The sequence below is a fragment of the Muscardinus avellanarius genome (assembly GCF_963383645.1).
Source record: "Muscardinus avellanarius genome assembly, chromosome: 5".
Classification (NCBI taxonomy): domain Eukaryota; kingdom Metazoa; phylum Chordata; class Mammalia; order Rodentia; family Gliridae; genus Muscardinus; species Muscardinus avellanarius.
The window spans coordinates 74,764,718-74,781,576 of record NC_137790.1 but is presented as its reverse complement, the minus strand read 5'-3'; the positions used below and the strand labels follow the sequence as shown (position 1 = coordinate 74,781,576).

Sequence of the window (16,859 nt, the reverse complement as noted above, 5' to 3'; positions counted from 1 at the left end):
TGTTTGTGCTTTGAATTGAGGCCTTTACTTCATTAATTGCATCCTTTATCTCTTTTTGGCTCTCTCTGAGTTCTTTTCGAAGCACCTCTATTATTTCTACAGTTATTTTCCTGATTTGATCTTCTAGAAATCTCTGATTTTCTGTTTTATCGGGTTCTGATGTTGTGGGGTTGTGGGCATTCATTGCTCCATTGTTATTCCTCTTTCCCATGATTTTGGAAGTTTGTGCCTTCTCTGGGTTCTTCCCTTGGGTCACTATGGCTTCACTTAAGGTGTTCTGGCTCTCGAGTCAGTAGTATCTCAGACCCCACTACTCCTTTACTGGGTTGTATCACAGAGTCTCCGACCCAGAGAGTAGATAGAGGCTGCTTTAGACTGTGGGGGGTGCCAGGTTGCACGTTCTCCTATGGTGTGATATCTCTGCCACCGCCCCTCCCCCACTGGGTCAAGTCCCAGGGAGTACAGTACTGGGATTTCTCCTCTGTGGCCCGCAGTTTGACTCACTGTTCTTGAGTACGCAGATGTAGCTGTACTGGATTCGGTGAATTCTCTGCTGCTGCCGCCGGTGGCAATATGGCGCTGCTGTTATGCCCTCGGCCGTGAGGCTGGCGTATTTCTTTTTGGTTTTGATTTCTACTCTGAATCCCTGCGGCGTGTGCTGAGCTCAGCCACTGGGAGCTTTAGATTTTACCTGCGGCGAGAAATCCCGCCTGGCTGTTCCGCAGTGGCTCACCTCGGCTTGCTGTAGCCGCCCGTGAATTCGCCAGTGCCGCCGGCAGTATGGCGCTGCTGCCGCGTCTGCCGCGTCCTCGGGCGTGAGGCCGGTTATCTCCTCTGTGGCTCTGTTCTCAGTCCGCTTTCTCTCTGGAGCCTGGTGATTTTTTGTTTCACTGGTGATGGTGTTTTCTGGCTATGAAAGGTGCTGATTTGTGGTAATGGAGATTTGTTGTTAGCAGGGCTCTTAAGCCCCGCTTTTCTCGGTCGCCATCTTCCCGGAAGTCTCATTCTTTATTTTGAAACAGGGGTCTCATCGTGTTGCAGAGGCCTCACTAAGTAGCTGAGGCCGTCCGCGAACCACGCTCCTCCTGTCTCAGCCTCTCAAATGCCGAGATTACAAGCGTGCGCCACCACGCCCAGCTTTATTTTATTTGTGCCACTGAGGATTGAGCCCAGGACATTCTATATCCAAGCTATACCCCCAATCCTATTTTATTTTTATTTTTGAAACAGGGTCTCATTAGGTTAATGAGAGTTTCACTGTTAGCTGAGGCTGGTCTTGAACTTGATACCCTCCTATCTCAGCCTCCCAAGTACTGGGATTTCAGGAGCGTGCCATCATGCCCAGCTCGATGAGTTTTCTAGGGTTAACTCCTGAGCACCACCACTTCTGTGTTAGGAGTGAGCGACTCTTTCTCTTGAAGTGAGGCTTTGCAAAGCGGTCTTGATGGTATTCATGGAGGCATGGAGGGACAGTGCTTGGGTCTACCTGGTGCAGGAGACTGAGCTTCTGAACGGCCATTTTTTTTTTTTTTTTTGGTGGTACTGGGGATTGAACCCAGGATCATTCTACCTCTGAGCTACACCCCACTCTTTTTTTTATGTTTTGAGGGTTTTTTTGTATTTTCATTTTTTTATTTTTAATTTTTATGTGGATCATATTGAAAATGGCATACATTCAGACAAGGTTTGGTGCCTTCTCCTGCTCCACTTCCCCTTTCCCCCCTCCCAACAATGAGTGTCCTGGTTAACCATGCTACATTCATACTTTTACACATATTCGGATGTAGCTCCTCCACTAATCAACCTCAGCCTTCTTCCTCTCCTACCTTTCCTTTCTAGCTTTGCTGATGTTTCCTCTCCATTATCTGGAGTCCCTCTGGTATCCCCAGTACTCCCTAGGTTGGGCATATTAGAAAAAACTTATGTCCCTTCTCTTTCAGTGCTTGGCTGATCTCACTTAACATAATGTTCTCCAGGTCTTTCCATCTTCTTGTGAATGACATGATTTTGTTCTTCTTTGTTGCTGAGCAAAATTATGGGAAATACACACAATGGAATTCTACTCAGCAATAAAGAACAAAATCATGTTATTCGCAAGAAGGTGAAAAGACCTGGAGAACATTATTTTTGTTTTGAAACAGGGTCTCAGTATGTTACTGAGAGTCTTGCTAAATTACTGAGGCTGGTCTTAAACCTGTGATTGTCCTGTCTTAGCCTCCCAAGTATTGGGATTACAGGTGTATGCCATCATAAGCAGCTTAAAGGTGATACTTGTTTTCAGGGATCTTGACTTTATATGAAAGCAGGGTGTTGTTTTTTTTTTTTTCTTTTTTCTTTTTTCTTTTTTTTCTTCTCAGTACTGGGGATGGAACCCAGGGCATTCTGCCTCCGAGCTACACCCCTTAGCCCTATTTTTTCTTTCTTTCTTTTTTTTTTTTGAAACAGGATCTCACTGAGTTGCAAAGGGCCTCACTAAGTAGCTGAGGCTGTCCGCAAACTGCGATCCTCCTGTCTCAGCCTCCCGAATGCTGGGATTACAAGCGTGTGTCACCACGCCCTGCTCTGAAAGCAGGTTTTGGAAGGGGGAGCAGTTGAGATAGTGGGGCAGCTGACACCCACCTTTCAGCACCCGAGGTCTCAGACCCCCAGATTACAAGTTTTGCTCTGAGGGAAAGAATCTGTCCATCCTGCATACTGAATGCACGCATTCATCTGGATTTTCACCTCCAAGGGCTTTATCTCCAGTGGTGAAGTGAAAAGCTTGGCTGCTTTGGAGGAACTGAGCAGCTAAAGCGAGAGGGCTGGTGAGATCAGTGGGAACTGCTGGCTGTTTGTCGGCTCCTTCCCAGGAGCTGGGTAGCTCTGCCTGTTTCCAAAGCTGCTTCCTTTCTAGTGAATTCCTTCACAGAGCTCCATTCAGCCATCAGAGACCCTGATCTGGATGAAGGAGGCGACTTTCTCCTGGGCCGGGCGCTTCTCTACTTCCTGCTTTGCAGGAAAGCTGGGGATGGGATGTTTGCAGGGCAGGCAGCCCCGTCTCCCAGGAAGGCCATGTGGGCAGTGAGTAAAAACATCTCCAGAGGCAGCATGGGAGAGCCTTTGTGGGCGGAAATTCCACACCTAATAATAGACACAGGAACTGAGGAAACCTTCTTGGAATGCCACCTGTCCTAGACAGTGAGGTAGGTAGGCCAGCTCTTAGCCAGTTGGCATACCTGCTCTCCCTGGCCGGGCTGTGGAAGGTGGGGATGTATTTATGTACACGCCAGGGCGAAAGGTGGAGATTCAGGTCTGGGAGAAGAAGAGGCGATTGTAAAACCTCTGACGAGATGAGAGTGACTGTAGTGAGTTCTCAGTCACCGAGGGTCTAGCCTGGTGAGTGGATGAACAGTGACAGAACCGGCCAGAACAGCTCCAAAGAGCGGCAGGCTGGTGTTCTGCCGTCCACAAGCCCCTCGCCAGGGGGCCACACAGGACCTCCCCCAAACCGCTCCTTCTCTCCTGCTTCCAGCGTCCTCTTGGGGCTGACTCCTGTGGAGAGGCAGGTCCTACTCTCCGTGGTAGGATGGGCCACAGATAACTTTACTGACAGAACCTGGGGTGTGGGAGGACGTGGGGGCCTTTTCTGTATTTGATACCACCTACCGCCCTGATACCGTTTTTTGTTTTTTGTTTTTGTGTGTGGGGGGGTGGGTCTGGGGATGGAACCCAGGGGCATTTGACCTCCGAGCTACACCCCCTGCCCTATTTTTTATTCTTTATTTTGAAACCGGGTCTCACTGAGTTGCAGAGGGCCTCACTAAGTAGCTGAGGCTGTCCGCGAACCGCGATCCTCCAGGTCTCAGCCTCCCGAATGCTGGGATTACAAGCGTGCGCCACCACGCCCGGCTCCTGATACCTTTTTAATAACCCGCTCGGCTCAGGTTCACATCTTCGCTCTGGTATTGGTTCCAAGCCAGCCCATCTTGGAGCTTTCCTGGGCCCTGAAGAAGTGAGGACTTATCTGCCCTTTGAATGCAGAGGCCGGCCCGCCTGGTTCCTGGTTCCCATGAATCTCCTTGCTGTGCGCCTGTCTCGGGTGTTTTCTGCAGAACAGTTCCCTTCAATGGCTGCGGGCTGCCCTGGATTCCTTTCCAATGATCCGCAGCTACTCACCTAATCTGTTTCTCGGTTTCCTGCAGCTTCTCTGTTCTATTTCTAATTATTTGGCTTCCTTAACCCTCAGTTTCTCCAAGAAGTTGTCTCCTTCTTGTCCTCCTTCCTTTTCTCCTTGGGTTGAACCCAAGGGCATTCTACTTCTGAGATATACCCACAGCCCCATTTCATTTTTTTATTCTGAAACAGAGTCTTGCTAAGTTGCTGAGGCTATCCTCGAGCCTTCCAGCCTCCTGTCTCAGCCCTCCAAGTACTGGGATTACAGGCGTGCACCACCGTGCCTGGGTACAAATTATTTAAACCTAGTTCTTCAAAAGTGCATTGGTAGAGTCCCTCCATAGCTGAAGCTCAAAATGGAATCCAAAATAAAATACCAAGAGCAGAGAGATAAAATTAATGGTTTCCATCAGTAGTTACTGAAAAACAAAACTGGGGCAGTTCACACCCATATAATACTGTGGAAAGATAGCTTTTCCTTTTTTTCTTTTTTTCTTTTTTTCTTTTTTTTTTTTTTTTTTTTTTTGGTGGTCCTGGGAATGGAACCCAGGGGCCTTCTACCCCCAGGCTACACTCCCAGACCTATTTTATATTTTATTTGGAAACAGGGTCTCTTAAGCCAGCTGAGGCTGGCTTCAAACCTGTGGGATTCTCCTGTCTCCGCCTCCCAAGCGTGGGATTACAAGTGTGCACCACCACGCCCAGCTACAACTGTTATTATTATTATAATGATAAAGTTTCCTTAGATGGGTGGATTTGAGATAGAAAGGAAGAACCAGGATTCAGGTGGGAGAGAGACAAAATGGAGGTTGTACAGTATATCTAGATGTGAGGGCCAATGTTTTATTTATTTTTTAGAGAAAAGACTGAATAACAGTTTGATATTAAAAAGTGGTAAGTGAGCAGGCCGTGCTAAGCGCAGTTGACAATCTGAACATGAAGAAGCCACTCTAATTGGGTAATTCCTCATCTGACCCCAGCCCCGAGGGTTTTGGAGGAATCTCAGGGTGTGTCTGTGGGTGGCTGGCCAAAGATGAAGTCACCGCTGTCACGTACTCACAGAGCTGGAGGCGCAGCACGTTCCCAAGGTCAGCCCAGCACTGGCGGGACACAGAGTGGGGGGAGAGTCTCAACCCACTCTGAGGACAGGCTTTAAGTGAAAAAATTTCACACGAATATATAAAGTCAGCCCTCTGTATTCCCAGTGAAAATACATTCGTGTATCCAACCAGCTGTGGATCCAACATTTTCAGGAAAACCAGTCACATCTGTACTGAAGATGAACAGACTTTTTTCTTTATCATTCCCTAAAGAATACAGAATAACAATTGTTTCCATTGTGTTTGGTGCCATGGGAGAGTACTCTGGTTTCTCCTCAGATCACATAAATCCTTTGCCTTTTACTAAAGTGCACAGGCAGATGTGTGCAGGTTTTTAGGTAAACGCTGTGGTAGTTTGTGTGAAGGACTTGTGTATCATCAGATTGTGGTACCCTCGGGGTGTCCCGGAGCCAGTCACCCGCGGATACCAGGGCGAGCTAGAGAGCCTTTTGAGTAAGAAGCAGTCAAATTTCTGCAAGGAGAAACTATGGCAGCGTCTCCTACAGAAGCCTTCGAGGCAGATGCAGTAGGTGTGACGTACTAGGCCCGGTGGTTCTTCACATGGACAGTGTGGTTGAATCGCTGGGAAGGCTTTTCAAAAATCAACTAAATCTGTGTCCCACTCAGTACTAATTAAATCAGAGTCTCTGGGGGGTGATTCTTAGGGAAAGCCAGAGTGGAGAACTACCGCGTTAAAATTTTAAAACGCTTTTGATAAAATTTTATTCTAGAGTCTTTTTTTTTTTAACCCAGTCAACATAGGATGCATTTGGTAGAGAGGATGGATGATCATATCTCAGCACAGAAGATTAATTGTGGGACCCGTTTTATCTGACATATTTGTAAGGTACCAAGGGCATGGACCACGTAAAGTCATGAGCCTTGATTAATTCAGCCGCCGAGCCCTGTTTGTCAGACTCTGTGTTAGGTGCTGTGCGGAGGGGGCAGAGGCACGATTCCATTCTACCCTGAAGGAGCTCCTGGTGCACCAGCAAGATAAGTCACCAGCCTAATTAACTGTCCTGCAGGGGAGAAAATAACAAAATGCCATCAGCGCGCAAGGTGGTGGGAAACATCAGATGACACGAATCTCTTGCAATAATAAAAATGGAAAGTGAAGGGGGAAAGACAAAGCCTAGAAGCCTGTGCTGTTGAAGAAAAGAGACAGGTGGGGGTCACCGGATAAGACTAAGAGGAAACTAAGAATGAGACAGTGCATTTAGGGAAAAGCAATTTAGCCGGGCTAAAGACAAGATGGGCTGTGTAGTGGACCCTGGGCATGTCCACCAAGCCTCTGACCTCCCTGACCATTGCGGGTCATTCCACTTTATATATGGTCTTGAAAGGAGTGAGGCCTCTGCTTAACATTCAGAAACGGACCAGAACTTCTTTTGCCTGTCCTTTTGCAGCCCTGGTAAGACACAAGAGTGAAGTTAGGTTGTTGGATGCTTAAGGATAAGGCAAATATAAGGAGATGGTGAGCGTGCACCTGTGGGGCGCTGGGTGCTGGAGGCACCCTGGGCAGACTGTTCTTGTCTTTCCAGGACCTTGTTTGCCTTCAGGAGTGGGTTCTGCTCTTCGCCAGCCTGATCTTTTAGCATCCTGGAGCTTCTCTGAACCCCCAGTGCCCTATAAATATATTCTTTTGAAAAAATATTTAATACTTTTTCCAATCAAGAATCGTGATTGATGGTTTCATCAGCTAAATTATTCTGGTGATAATTTTTGAGCCAGGAGATAGGTCTAGCCAGGGGCTTGCGTTGAGCTGACAACAGATCCAGTGCATTGCTGAAGCAAAGAAGCAAACCTCGGGCGTGGAGAGCCTTTGCTGAGAAGGGTGTGAGGGACCAAGCTGAACATTGCCTCTCACCTGTCTCTAATAGCTGGAGAAACAGGCACTTGGAATACACGGTTTTGGTCACTATGCCTAAGAGGGCACCGCAGACCACCAAGAAAACAGAGAAGCTCCCCAGTGGGTGCGGATAAGGCCCAGCTCAGCAGGGCGAGGTGGGCTCCTGACTCAGCCTGGGACAGAGCTCATGGGGAGCAGTGCTGATCTTTTGTAAGTTAACACCAAGGACAACAGCAGTGCCCTCTCCTGTTCTATCAATTTGTGCATGTGGCCTGTGGGTCCCATTCATTCATCCATTCATTCATCATTCATATGTCTGTGTTGGGCACTGAGAACACGGGGTGAACAAGACAGGAGACCTGCCTGCATGAAGCTTGCAGGTTGGTAGAGGGGACGGTGTGATGCACTGTCCTGAGGCCACGTTGAGGGGCTACGGAGCCCTGAGGAGCAATCACTGTAGAGAGGGGGTTGGGGAAAGCCTTTGAGTCGTGAGGCCCAATTGGGAGTTCATTAGACGGGCAATTGGCTCCAGCAGGTAGAGAAGTCGTACTGACCAGTCGTGTTCTCTAGCTCCATACTGAGCATGTGCAGGGTATGCAGCTAGAGAGGTCGCAGACCGCGCAGGCCTGTGTGTCAGGCCAGTGCGAGCCACTGGTAAGCTTGCAATAGAAGCATTGGATCAGAACAGAGTTTAGAGGTCACTCTGGCTGAGGCCGATGGAGTGCTTGGGGGCAGGAGACCAACAGGCATTGTAATTGGCTAGTGGTTCTCAAAGTATGGTTCCCAGCCCATCAGCATCAATATCACCTGGGAACCGGTTGGAAATCATTCTCAGGCCCTACCCCAGACCTACTGAATCAGAAACTGTAAGGAGAGCATAGAAATCTGTGTTTTGATGAGCCCCATGGATGAGTCTGACTCCTGCTCCATTTGAGAATCACCACGTAGCCCGTTTAAGATGTGAGGAAAGAGGCCAGGTGTGGTGGTGCACGCTTGTAATCCCTGCAAATTTAGGAGGCTGAGATAAGGAGGATCATGGTTCCGGGACAGCCTCAGCTACTTAGTGAGATCCTTCGCAACTCAGTGAGATCCTGTTTCAAAATAAAGAATAAAAAAATAGGACTGGGGGTATAGCTCAGAGGTAGAATGCCCCTGGGTTCCATCTCCAGTACCACACACACAAAAAAAAAACAAAAACAAAAACAAATGAGGATGGACGCAGCTGAAGTAGTGGGCTGAGTGGAGTGGGCTGGGCTGGGAGCCAGCCCAGAAGCTTACTCTGGAGGATGTGACGGGTGCCTAGGTGGAGCGTGGTGGGTGAGTGCGAGGGAGGGAGCAGGGTCAGAACAGGGTGTGGCATTGAATGCTTGTATTAGTTAGCTTTCAGTCACTGTCACAAACAGCTGAGATAGTTAATTTGTAAACGAAAAAGGCTTATTTAGCATATGGATTTAGAGTCTGCTCCATGATCTGCTGGACCATTGCTCTGGGCCTGTGGGAGGGATGCTGGATGGCAAGGCTGGGGAAGGTGGGGCACAGCCCTGTTCATCTCCCATCCGGGAAGCAAAGGAGAGGCAGGGAGGAGAGAGAGAGAGAAAAGAGAGAAGAGAGAAGAGAAAGGAGAGAGAGGAGAGGGAGAGAGAGAGAGAGAGAGAGAGAGACAGCGACAGCCTGCTAGGGTCCCACAGTCCCCTGTCCCCTTTGAGGGCATGCCCTCAATGACCAAAGGTACCTCTCACTAAGCCCCACCTCTTAAAGGCCCCACCACCTCTCCAAAGAACCACCTGGGGTCTGAGCTTTAACCCATGGCCTTTGGGCGGGCATTCAAAGACCAGACGATAGCAGTGATGGAAGTGCTTTCTCACATAGGTGTCCCTGGTGGGCTTCCTGTTTCTTTTGGGCTTATACATCTCATCCCTGGCCTCCTGTATGGGAGGACTCTACGCAGCCCCCCGGATCCTGCAGTGCATTGCCCAGGAGAAGGTGATTCCTGCGCTCGCCTGTCTGGGGCAAGGGGTAAGTGACCCAGTGTACTGAGAAACAGGTATTTCTGCTAATCTTATCGTTGGCCCATAAATTGCTTAAATTCTTTCTTTTCCTCTCTCCCACCCTTCCTTCCCCTCCTTCCTTAGTGGAAACGAACCCAGGAACATTCTATCCCTAAGATACACCCACAGCCCTTTTTATTTATTTCTTTTTTATTTTGAGATAGAGTCACACTAGGTTGATGAGAGTCTTGCTAAGTTACTGAGGCTGGTCTTGAATCTGTGATCCTCCTGTGTCAACCTCCCAAGTACTGTGATTATAGGCATGCGCCACCATGCCTGGCTAAGTTTTTTTGTTTTTGTTTTTGTTTCTTTCTGATTAGAGCCTCTGGCCAAGTTCTCCGAGGTTGGATAAGTGAGGATACAGAGGTCATTTCCTTCAGCCAGTGCTCTGGCTAGCTTAAGCCTGGGCCAATTAGTCAAAGCATCTTAACTATCTCAGCCACCTGGCTCCTTGGCTCTGGAATAGCTAACCAGTCATAATACTTAGTATCTTGGACGCTGAGCACCAGGGAAACAAAATACCATCTTTTTAAAATTTTTTTATATTTTGTGGGGCTAGGGATGGAACCCAGGGGCATTCTACATCTGAGCTACACCCCAGCCCTATTTATTTTATTTTATTTTATTTTGAAACAAGGTTTCACTAAGTTGCAAAGGACCTCACTAAATAGCTGAGGTGGTCTGCAAACCACAGTCCTCTGGGGATGGAACCCACAGGCATTTGACTTCCCATCTACACCCCCAGCCCTATTTTTTATTCCTTATTTTGAAACTGGGTCTCACTGAGTTGCAGAGGGCCTCACTAAGTAGCTGAGGCTGTCCGCGAACCGCGATCCTCCGGTCTCAGCCTCCCAATACAAGCGTGCGCCACCACGCCCAGCTTCTCTCTTTTAAGAAAAACAAATTCAGAACTCGTTTTGTTTAGGATAGAAGAGACTCTTTTGGTCAAGCAGGAGCTGGTCCTGCAGCTCTAGCTCCGTCCAGGCTCTCTGCCCTTGGGGCTGGGCTCTGGGCCTAGGTGCCCTGTTACACATCTTGAACCAAAATTTAATTGATACAGAGCAGCTCTGCTGAGTCATGACTGGGATAATCAAAAGAGACATTCCTAAAACACAGGGGATGATAAAAGAGGCAGACACGGAGAATCCTACCTTACATCACATGGCCCACAAGCCATGGCTTGTTTTGTACTGTGGGTGCCACAGAGCCCTCCCCTTCTGAGTCCCAGCCTCCCTCATCCATAATCCTTTTCTGACCTTCATCCAACTCTGATCCCCAGTCCACGCGAGCCGGGAGGGGCAGCGACTGTCATCTCTATCACCCTCTGTGTGCAATGTGCCTTTCAGTGCTCGTTCCCTACATTCAATTTTTTTTATGAGGTAAAGAGATGAGAACTAAAAATGATGTTAAAGGCATATACATTGAGAGTTTTTGTTCATTTTTATTTATTTTATTTTATTTTGTGGGTCTGGGGATGGAACCCAGGGGCATTCGACCTCCGAGCTACACCCCCTGCCCTATTTTTTATTCTTTGTTTTGAAACCGGGTCTCACTGAGTTGCAGAGGGCCTCACTAAGTAGCTGAGGCTGTCCGCGAACCACGATCCTCCATTCTCAGCCTCCCGAATACTGGGATTACAAGCGTGCGCCACCACGCCTGGCTCTTTAATTTTTATTTTGAAGCAGGGTCTCACTAAATAGCTGAGGATATTGCTGAGTTGCTGAGGCTGACTTCAAACCTATGATCCTCCTATCTCAGCCTCCCAAATATTGGGATTACAGGCATGCACTACCACATCCAGCTGTTTTTCATAGTATTTTAACAAATCCTTTTCTTTCCTATTTTTACACAAAAGATAGCATTCTCTGTCCATTGTTCTATGTCTTTTCCCCCCACTTCATATAATCTAGAAATCCATTTTTATATAGGGAGACAGAGGGAGTTTTCTTGTTCTTTTTCTATTGTGTGGATATACCATAGCTTATTTAGTTAGTTCTTGATAGATTAATACTTGAATGGCTTCCAGAAAACAGTGCTGTCATTAATCACCTTTTGTGCATGCATGTGTGTAGTTTTACATATTACTTGTTGACTAAATTTTCATAAGTGAAATTTCTGGGCCAAAGAGTAGATGCAGCCAGGCATGATAGCATATGTCTGGAATCCTAGTACTTGGGAGGCCAGAAAAGGAGGAAAACAGGTTTGAGGTCAGCCTCAGCAACTTAGTGAGACCCTGTTTCAAAATAAAGAATAAAAAATAGGGCTGGGGGTGTAGCTTGGAGGTAGAATTCCCCTGGGTTCCATCCATAGTATCACGCGCGTGCACATACACACACACACACACACACACACACACACACACACACACACACACAAATAGGGTGGGGTGTAGCTCAAAGATAGAATGCTTCTGTGTTCAATCCCTGTGTGTGTGTGTGTGTGTGTGTGTGTGTGTGTGTGTGTGTGAGTAGTAGTAGTAGTAGTAGTAGTAGTAGTAGTAGTAGTGGTAGTAGTGATTGAACCCAGGGACATTTTTTATTTTGAAACATGGTCTCATTAAATTGCTGAGGCTGACCTTGAACCTGTGATCCTCCTGTCTCAGCGTCCCAAGTAATGGGATTATATACGTATACCACCACTTTCAGCTCCCAGTCCTGTCTTATTTATTTATTTATTTATTATTGTAGTACTGGGGATGGAACTAAGGGGCATTCTACCTCTGAGCTATATCCCTAGCCCTATTTTTTTTAATTTTTTATTTGGAAACAGTGTCTCACTGAATTGCAAAGGGCCTCATTAAGTAGCTTAGGCTGGCTTCGAACCTGCACGATCCTCCTGTCTCAGTCTCCCAAATGCTGGGATTACAAGTGTGAGCCACCACGCCCGGCTTCAGCCCTATCTTTTAACTTTGGAATACTTTTTCTTCCAAAACTTCTTTATGGGTAATTTTAATCAGCTCATTTTCTATTTTCGTGGAGGAAGAGAAGAAACTTACATTTTTCAAGACATACTCAACACACGAAAAAGGGCATAAAACCAATGTGAATGGCTTTAGGAAAAACTCTGAAGTGAGCACCGTTGTAGGAACCCTGCCACCCCCCCACCCCCCCACCCCCCCACCCCCCCCACCCCCACCCCCGGTCAGGGCCCGTCCCGCTCACTGTGTAGCCAATGTGATAATAGTTTCCATGCTTGCTTTATGGTTTTGCTCACGGGCCATTCAAACTTCTGAAAAGTGTCAGATAGTACATACCTCAGGTGTCCCAGGCCATGTGGTTTTAGTCACCACTAATCAGCTCTGCGGGTGTAGCTCCACTGTCGGTGTACCACTGACAGAGCCTAATACTTTATTCATGGACCCAAATTTGAGTTTCATAGAATTCTCACATGTCACAAAATATTCCTCTTCTTTTGATCCCTTCCCCTATAACTTTTTAAAAATGTAAAATCATTCTTAGCTCATGGCATACATAAACATGTAGTGCTGGATCCAGCCCAGGGGCCAACCAAACTTGGTCACCCCTGCCTAACTTTGCATCTGTAAACAGAATTTTGCCTGTTTTTGAACTTTAAATACAGGTTGAGTATCCCTTATCTTAAATGCCTGGCACTGAAATGTTTTGGATTTTGAGATATTTGCATATATATAATGAGGTATCTTGGGGTAGGAACTCTAGTCTACACAAGAAACTCTTGTGTTTCTTATATGTATAGCCTGAAGATAATTTTTTTTTTTTTTTGGTGGTACTGGGGGTGGAACCCAGGGGCTTTTCTACCTCTGGGCTATACTCCCAGACCTATTTTATACTTTATTTGGAGACAGGGTCTCACTAAGTTGCTGAGAGCCTCACTAAGTAGCTGAGGCTGGCTTCGAACCCGTGTGATCCTCCTGTCTCAGCCTCCCAAGCGCGGGGATTACAAACGTGCGCCACCACGCCCGGCCTTGCACTTCAGTTTTGGACATATTGAATTTGAGGTTTCTTTAGATATCAATCAGAAATGTTGAGCTGAAGTTGAATATTTAACCCTGGATTTTAGGTCAGTACTTCAGGTTGGAGATTCAAATTTGGGAGCTATCAGCATAACGCTGGGAATTAAAGCTATAAGCTGGGTGAGATCGGCTAGGGAGTAAGGAAATGGAGAAGAGGAGAGGTCTGAGGATGGGGTCCCAGCCTGCTTTCACTGTAGTGCCAAACTATGGAACCAGCTGAGATGTCCATCAACAGACGAATGGGTTACAAAACTATGGGATATGTACGCAACGGAATTTTACTCAGTCATAAAGAAGAACAAAATTATGTCATTTACAGAGAAATGGATGGAACTGGAGAACATTATGCTAAGTGAGATGAGTCAGTCACAAAAAGTATGAAATCAGATGCTCTTTCTAATATGCGGAAGCTGGGAGAAAAGGGTCATAGGAGGAACTCTAGACGAAGAAGGAGAGACTGTAGATGAGCAAACAAGGCGACCTGACTGAGGGAACGGGAGGGAGGAAGAGGGAAACTCCCTGGTGCATATGATGTCCATTCACAAAGATAACAAAGTCAATCCCTAAGCCAAAGCTGAGGAGGTAGGAGGGGGAGGGGGAGGGAATGGGGAGGGAACTGGGGAAGCGCTATGTGAGTGCTGTGTGCATGTTGGCCTCTGCCATCTTGTACCCCATTAAGATGTGTGACTACAGTGCACTAAAAAAAAAAAAAAAAATGCAGAGGAGCCAGCAACAGAGACTGAGAAAAGTGAGTAACTCAGAGGGGAGGGTGGCAAACCAAGAGAAGAAGGTAGATTAAGAAAGTCATTCAGGCCAGGCGTGGTGGTGCACGCTTGTAATCCCAGCGTTCGGGAGGCTGGAGCCTGGAGGATCGTGGTTCGCGGACAGCCTCAGCTACTTAGTGAGGCCCTCTGCAACTCAGTGAGACCTGGTTTCAAAATCAAGAATAAAAAATAGGGCAGGGGGTGTAGCTCAGAGGTCAAATGCCCCTGGATTCCATCCTCAGACCCACCAAAAAAAAAAAAAAAGTCATTCAAGCCAGACGTGGTGCACGCTTGTAATCAATCCCAGCACTTGGGAGGCGGAGACAGGAGGATGGCGCTGGTTCGAAGCCAGCCTCTCTGGCTTAAGAGACCTTGTTTCCAAATAAAAATATAAAAAATAGGTCTGGGAGTGTAGCCTGGAGATAGAAGGGTTTTCAGGAACCCCAATACCACCAAAATAAATAAATATAAAAAAAATAAAAAAGAAAGTCATTCAAACCCGGCAGGATGGTGCACGCCTGTAATCCCAGCATTGAGAGGCTGAGATGGGAGGATCACGGGTGAAGGCCAGCCTCAGCAGCTTAACAAGACCCTGTTTCAGAATAAAAATATAAAGGACTGGGGGTGTAGCTCTGAAGTAAAATACCCCTGTGTTCAATCCCGAGTACAAAAAAAAGAAAAGAAAAGAAAAGAAAGAATGTAACAACTGGATTAAACTAGTTCTTCAGGTAAAGAATGTGGATGCTGACAAAAAACATACTGCTTTGGGTCCAAGAAGCTGGTCACTGGCTGTGACAAGCAATTTCCGGAGTGGCTGTTAGCATGCTTTCCATTCCTGACCACCTGAAGGTCACCATCCCCTCCTGCATCGATAGCAGGTGTACGGTAGTGTGAGCACACAGCCATGTACATGTGTGTGTTCATGATCAGAACTCCCCTACTCCAGCCACCAGTGAGTCTGCTATGTCTTCCTGGCTCTACCATTCTGTGGTAGATGATAGGTTGGGTCCCCCGTCCCCTTTTCCAAGTAACCCCTCGGCGGGAACGGGAGGCAGAGCCCTGGAAGCCAGAAGCAGAGAGATCGCAATCCTCCAGGTGTCACGAGACTCCAAACCTCAGGAAGCAGACACCACAGGTCGCGAGACTACAGATGTCATGAGAGAATCGGCGTGCCTATAAAACATCGGTGCTTCCGCTCCACTGTGTGACTCGGCTGCTGGGTCCGAATAAAGCTGCAGGTTTTGATAACCTGGCTGGTATTTTACCTTCTTCATGACTCCCTAGCTCCATCTTCAACGTTTCAATAGATTGACAAATCAACTCTGCATCTATTTGATTTCCAATGCAATGTCTAAACCCTGTTTAGACACAAAAGGAGAAGCTGGGCATGATGGCATTTGCTCGTGATCCTAATCCTTGGGAGGCTGAGACAGGAAGCTCGCAGGTTCGAGGCCAGACCTCAGCAATTTAAGGAGACCCTCTGCAACTTAGTGAGACCCTGCTTCAAAATAAAAATAAAGCCAAGTGTGGTGGCGCACGCTTATAATCCCCGCACTTGGGAGGCGGAGACAGGAGGATCGCGCAGGTTCGAAGCCAGCAGCGCTGGCTTAAGAGACCCTGTTTCCAAATTAAAAATATATTTTAAAAAATAGGTCTGGGAGTGTAGCCTGGAGGTAGAAGTGCTTCCAGGAACCCCAGTACCACCAAAAAAAAAAATAAATAAATAAAAAATAAAATAAATTAAAAAAATAAAAATAGGGATGGGAGTGTAGCTAAGAGGTAGAATGTCCCTGGGTTCCATCCCCACCACAAAAAGAGAGAGAGAACGAGAGCGAGAGAAAGAAAAAGAATATTTGGGAAGTCAAAGTTGTACAGCAGTGCTCCATGTTTACTGGTTACTGATACAAGCGTTACCTAGGGTGTGCTAGGAGTCTACTGTGTCCACACTGTGCTAACAGCTTACATGCATTAGCTCTAGTCTCAAACGACCTCCTGGTTGGGTCATTATTCCATGTTTTTGAATGAACAGTGACTTGGGGAGAACAGGCCGAGCCATTATGAATCTGTTTTCTATCATATATATTCTGACATTTCTGATACTCTCTACCTGAAACTTCATAGTCCTACATATTGCTTTTGTCTCTGCAGAGAGGGCCAAATAGGACCCCCGTAGCAGCCATCTGCCTGACCAGCTTGGTGACCATGGCTTTTGTCCTTGTGGGTCAGGTGAATGTTCTGGCGCCCATTGTCACCATCAGCTTCATGCTGACCTATGTTGCGGTGGACTACTCCTACTTCTCCCTGTCCATGGGTCCCTGCAGCCTCCCGCAGGGGCCTGAGCCGGCGTTCAGAGAGGGCTCTGCAGCTCTCCTCTGCTCTGAGCACTTGCTCTTGGAGAAGGCTCCCAGCTATGGCTCTGAGGGCCCTGCCCAGAGCCTCTCTGAGGGCACGCTGCTAGAATTCACCAAGGACATGGACCAGCTCCTCCAACTGACCAGGACCCTGGAGAGCAGCCAGCCCAGGCCAGAAAAGGGTGACCGGAGCCCAGAGAGTCAGAAGACAAAAGGCAAGAAGGCCACCAAGCAAACCCTCCATGATAGCTTCCTCCTGGACCCCCAGGCCCCTGCTTCCTTCCCTACTGAGGGCTCTGAGCGGTGGCCCACTGCCTCCGGGGAGGGACAGGAGTCCTACCAGAACGAGTGGATGTCCAGGAGTGAAGGGACGCAGCCTGGGGGAACACAGGAACAGTTTGCTCCCGAGCTGTGCGACCATCCAGGGATAAATAAAGGTGAGCGCTCCAGGGGCAGGCGCGGGGCCTCCGACTTGAGAGCAGCCTCTGGCTGCTCACCTGCCGCTCCTTACTGCCCAGTTTCTGTAACCCTTGATTTTGTTTGATATTTATTTAAAAATGTTATATTCAGGTACCAGCTGAATTATTTGTAACTCTACTCT

At 47.6% G+C, this 16,859-nt stretch overlaps 1 protein-coding gene across 1 annotated transcript in view; it reads left to right on the top strand.

Moving 5' to 3' along the window:
* SLC12A8 (solute carrier family 12 member 8) overlaps positions 1 to 16,859 on the top strand; it is a gene marked incomplete at both ends in the record, with an annotated part of 174,153 nt that overhangs the window by 143,130 nt on the left and 14,164 nt on the right. The window contains 2 exons of the mRNA XM_080696536.1: positions 8,974 to 9,120; positions 16,056 to 16,695. Coding sequence (XP_080552662.1) covers positions 8,974 to 9,120; positions 16,056 to 16,695 — 787 coding nt within the window. The remainder of the gene's footprint in view (positions 1 to 8,973; positions 9,121 to 16,055; positions 16,696 to 16,859) is intronic.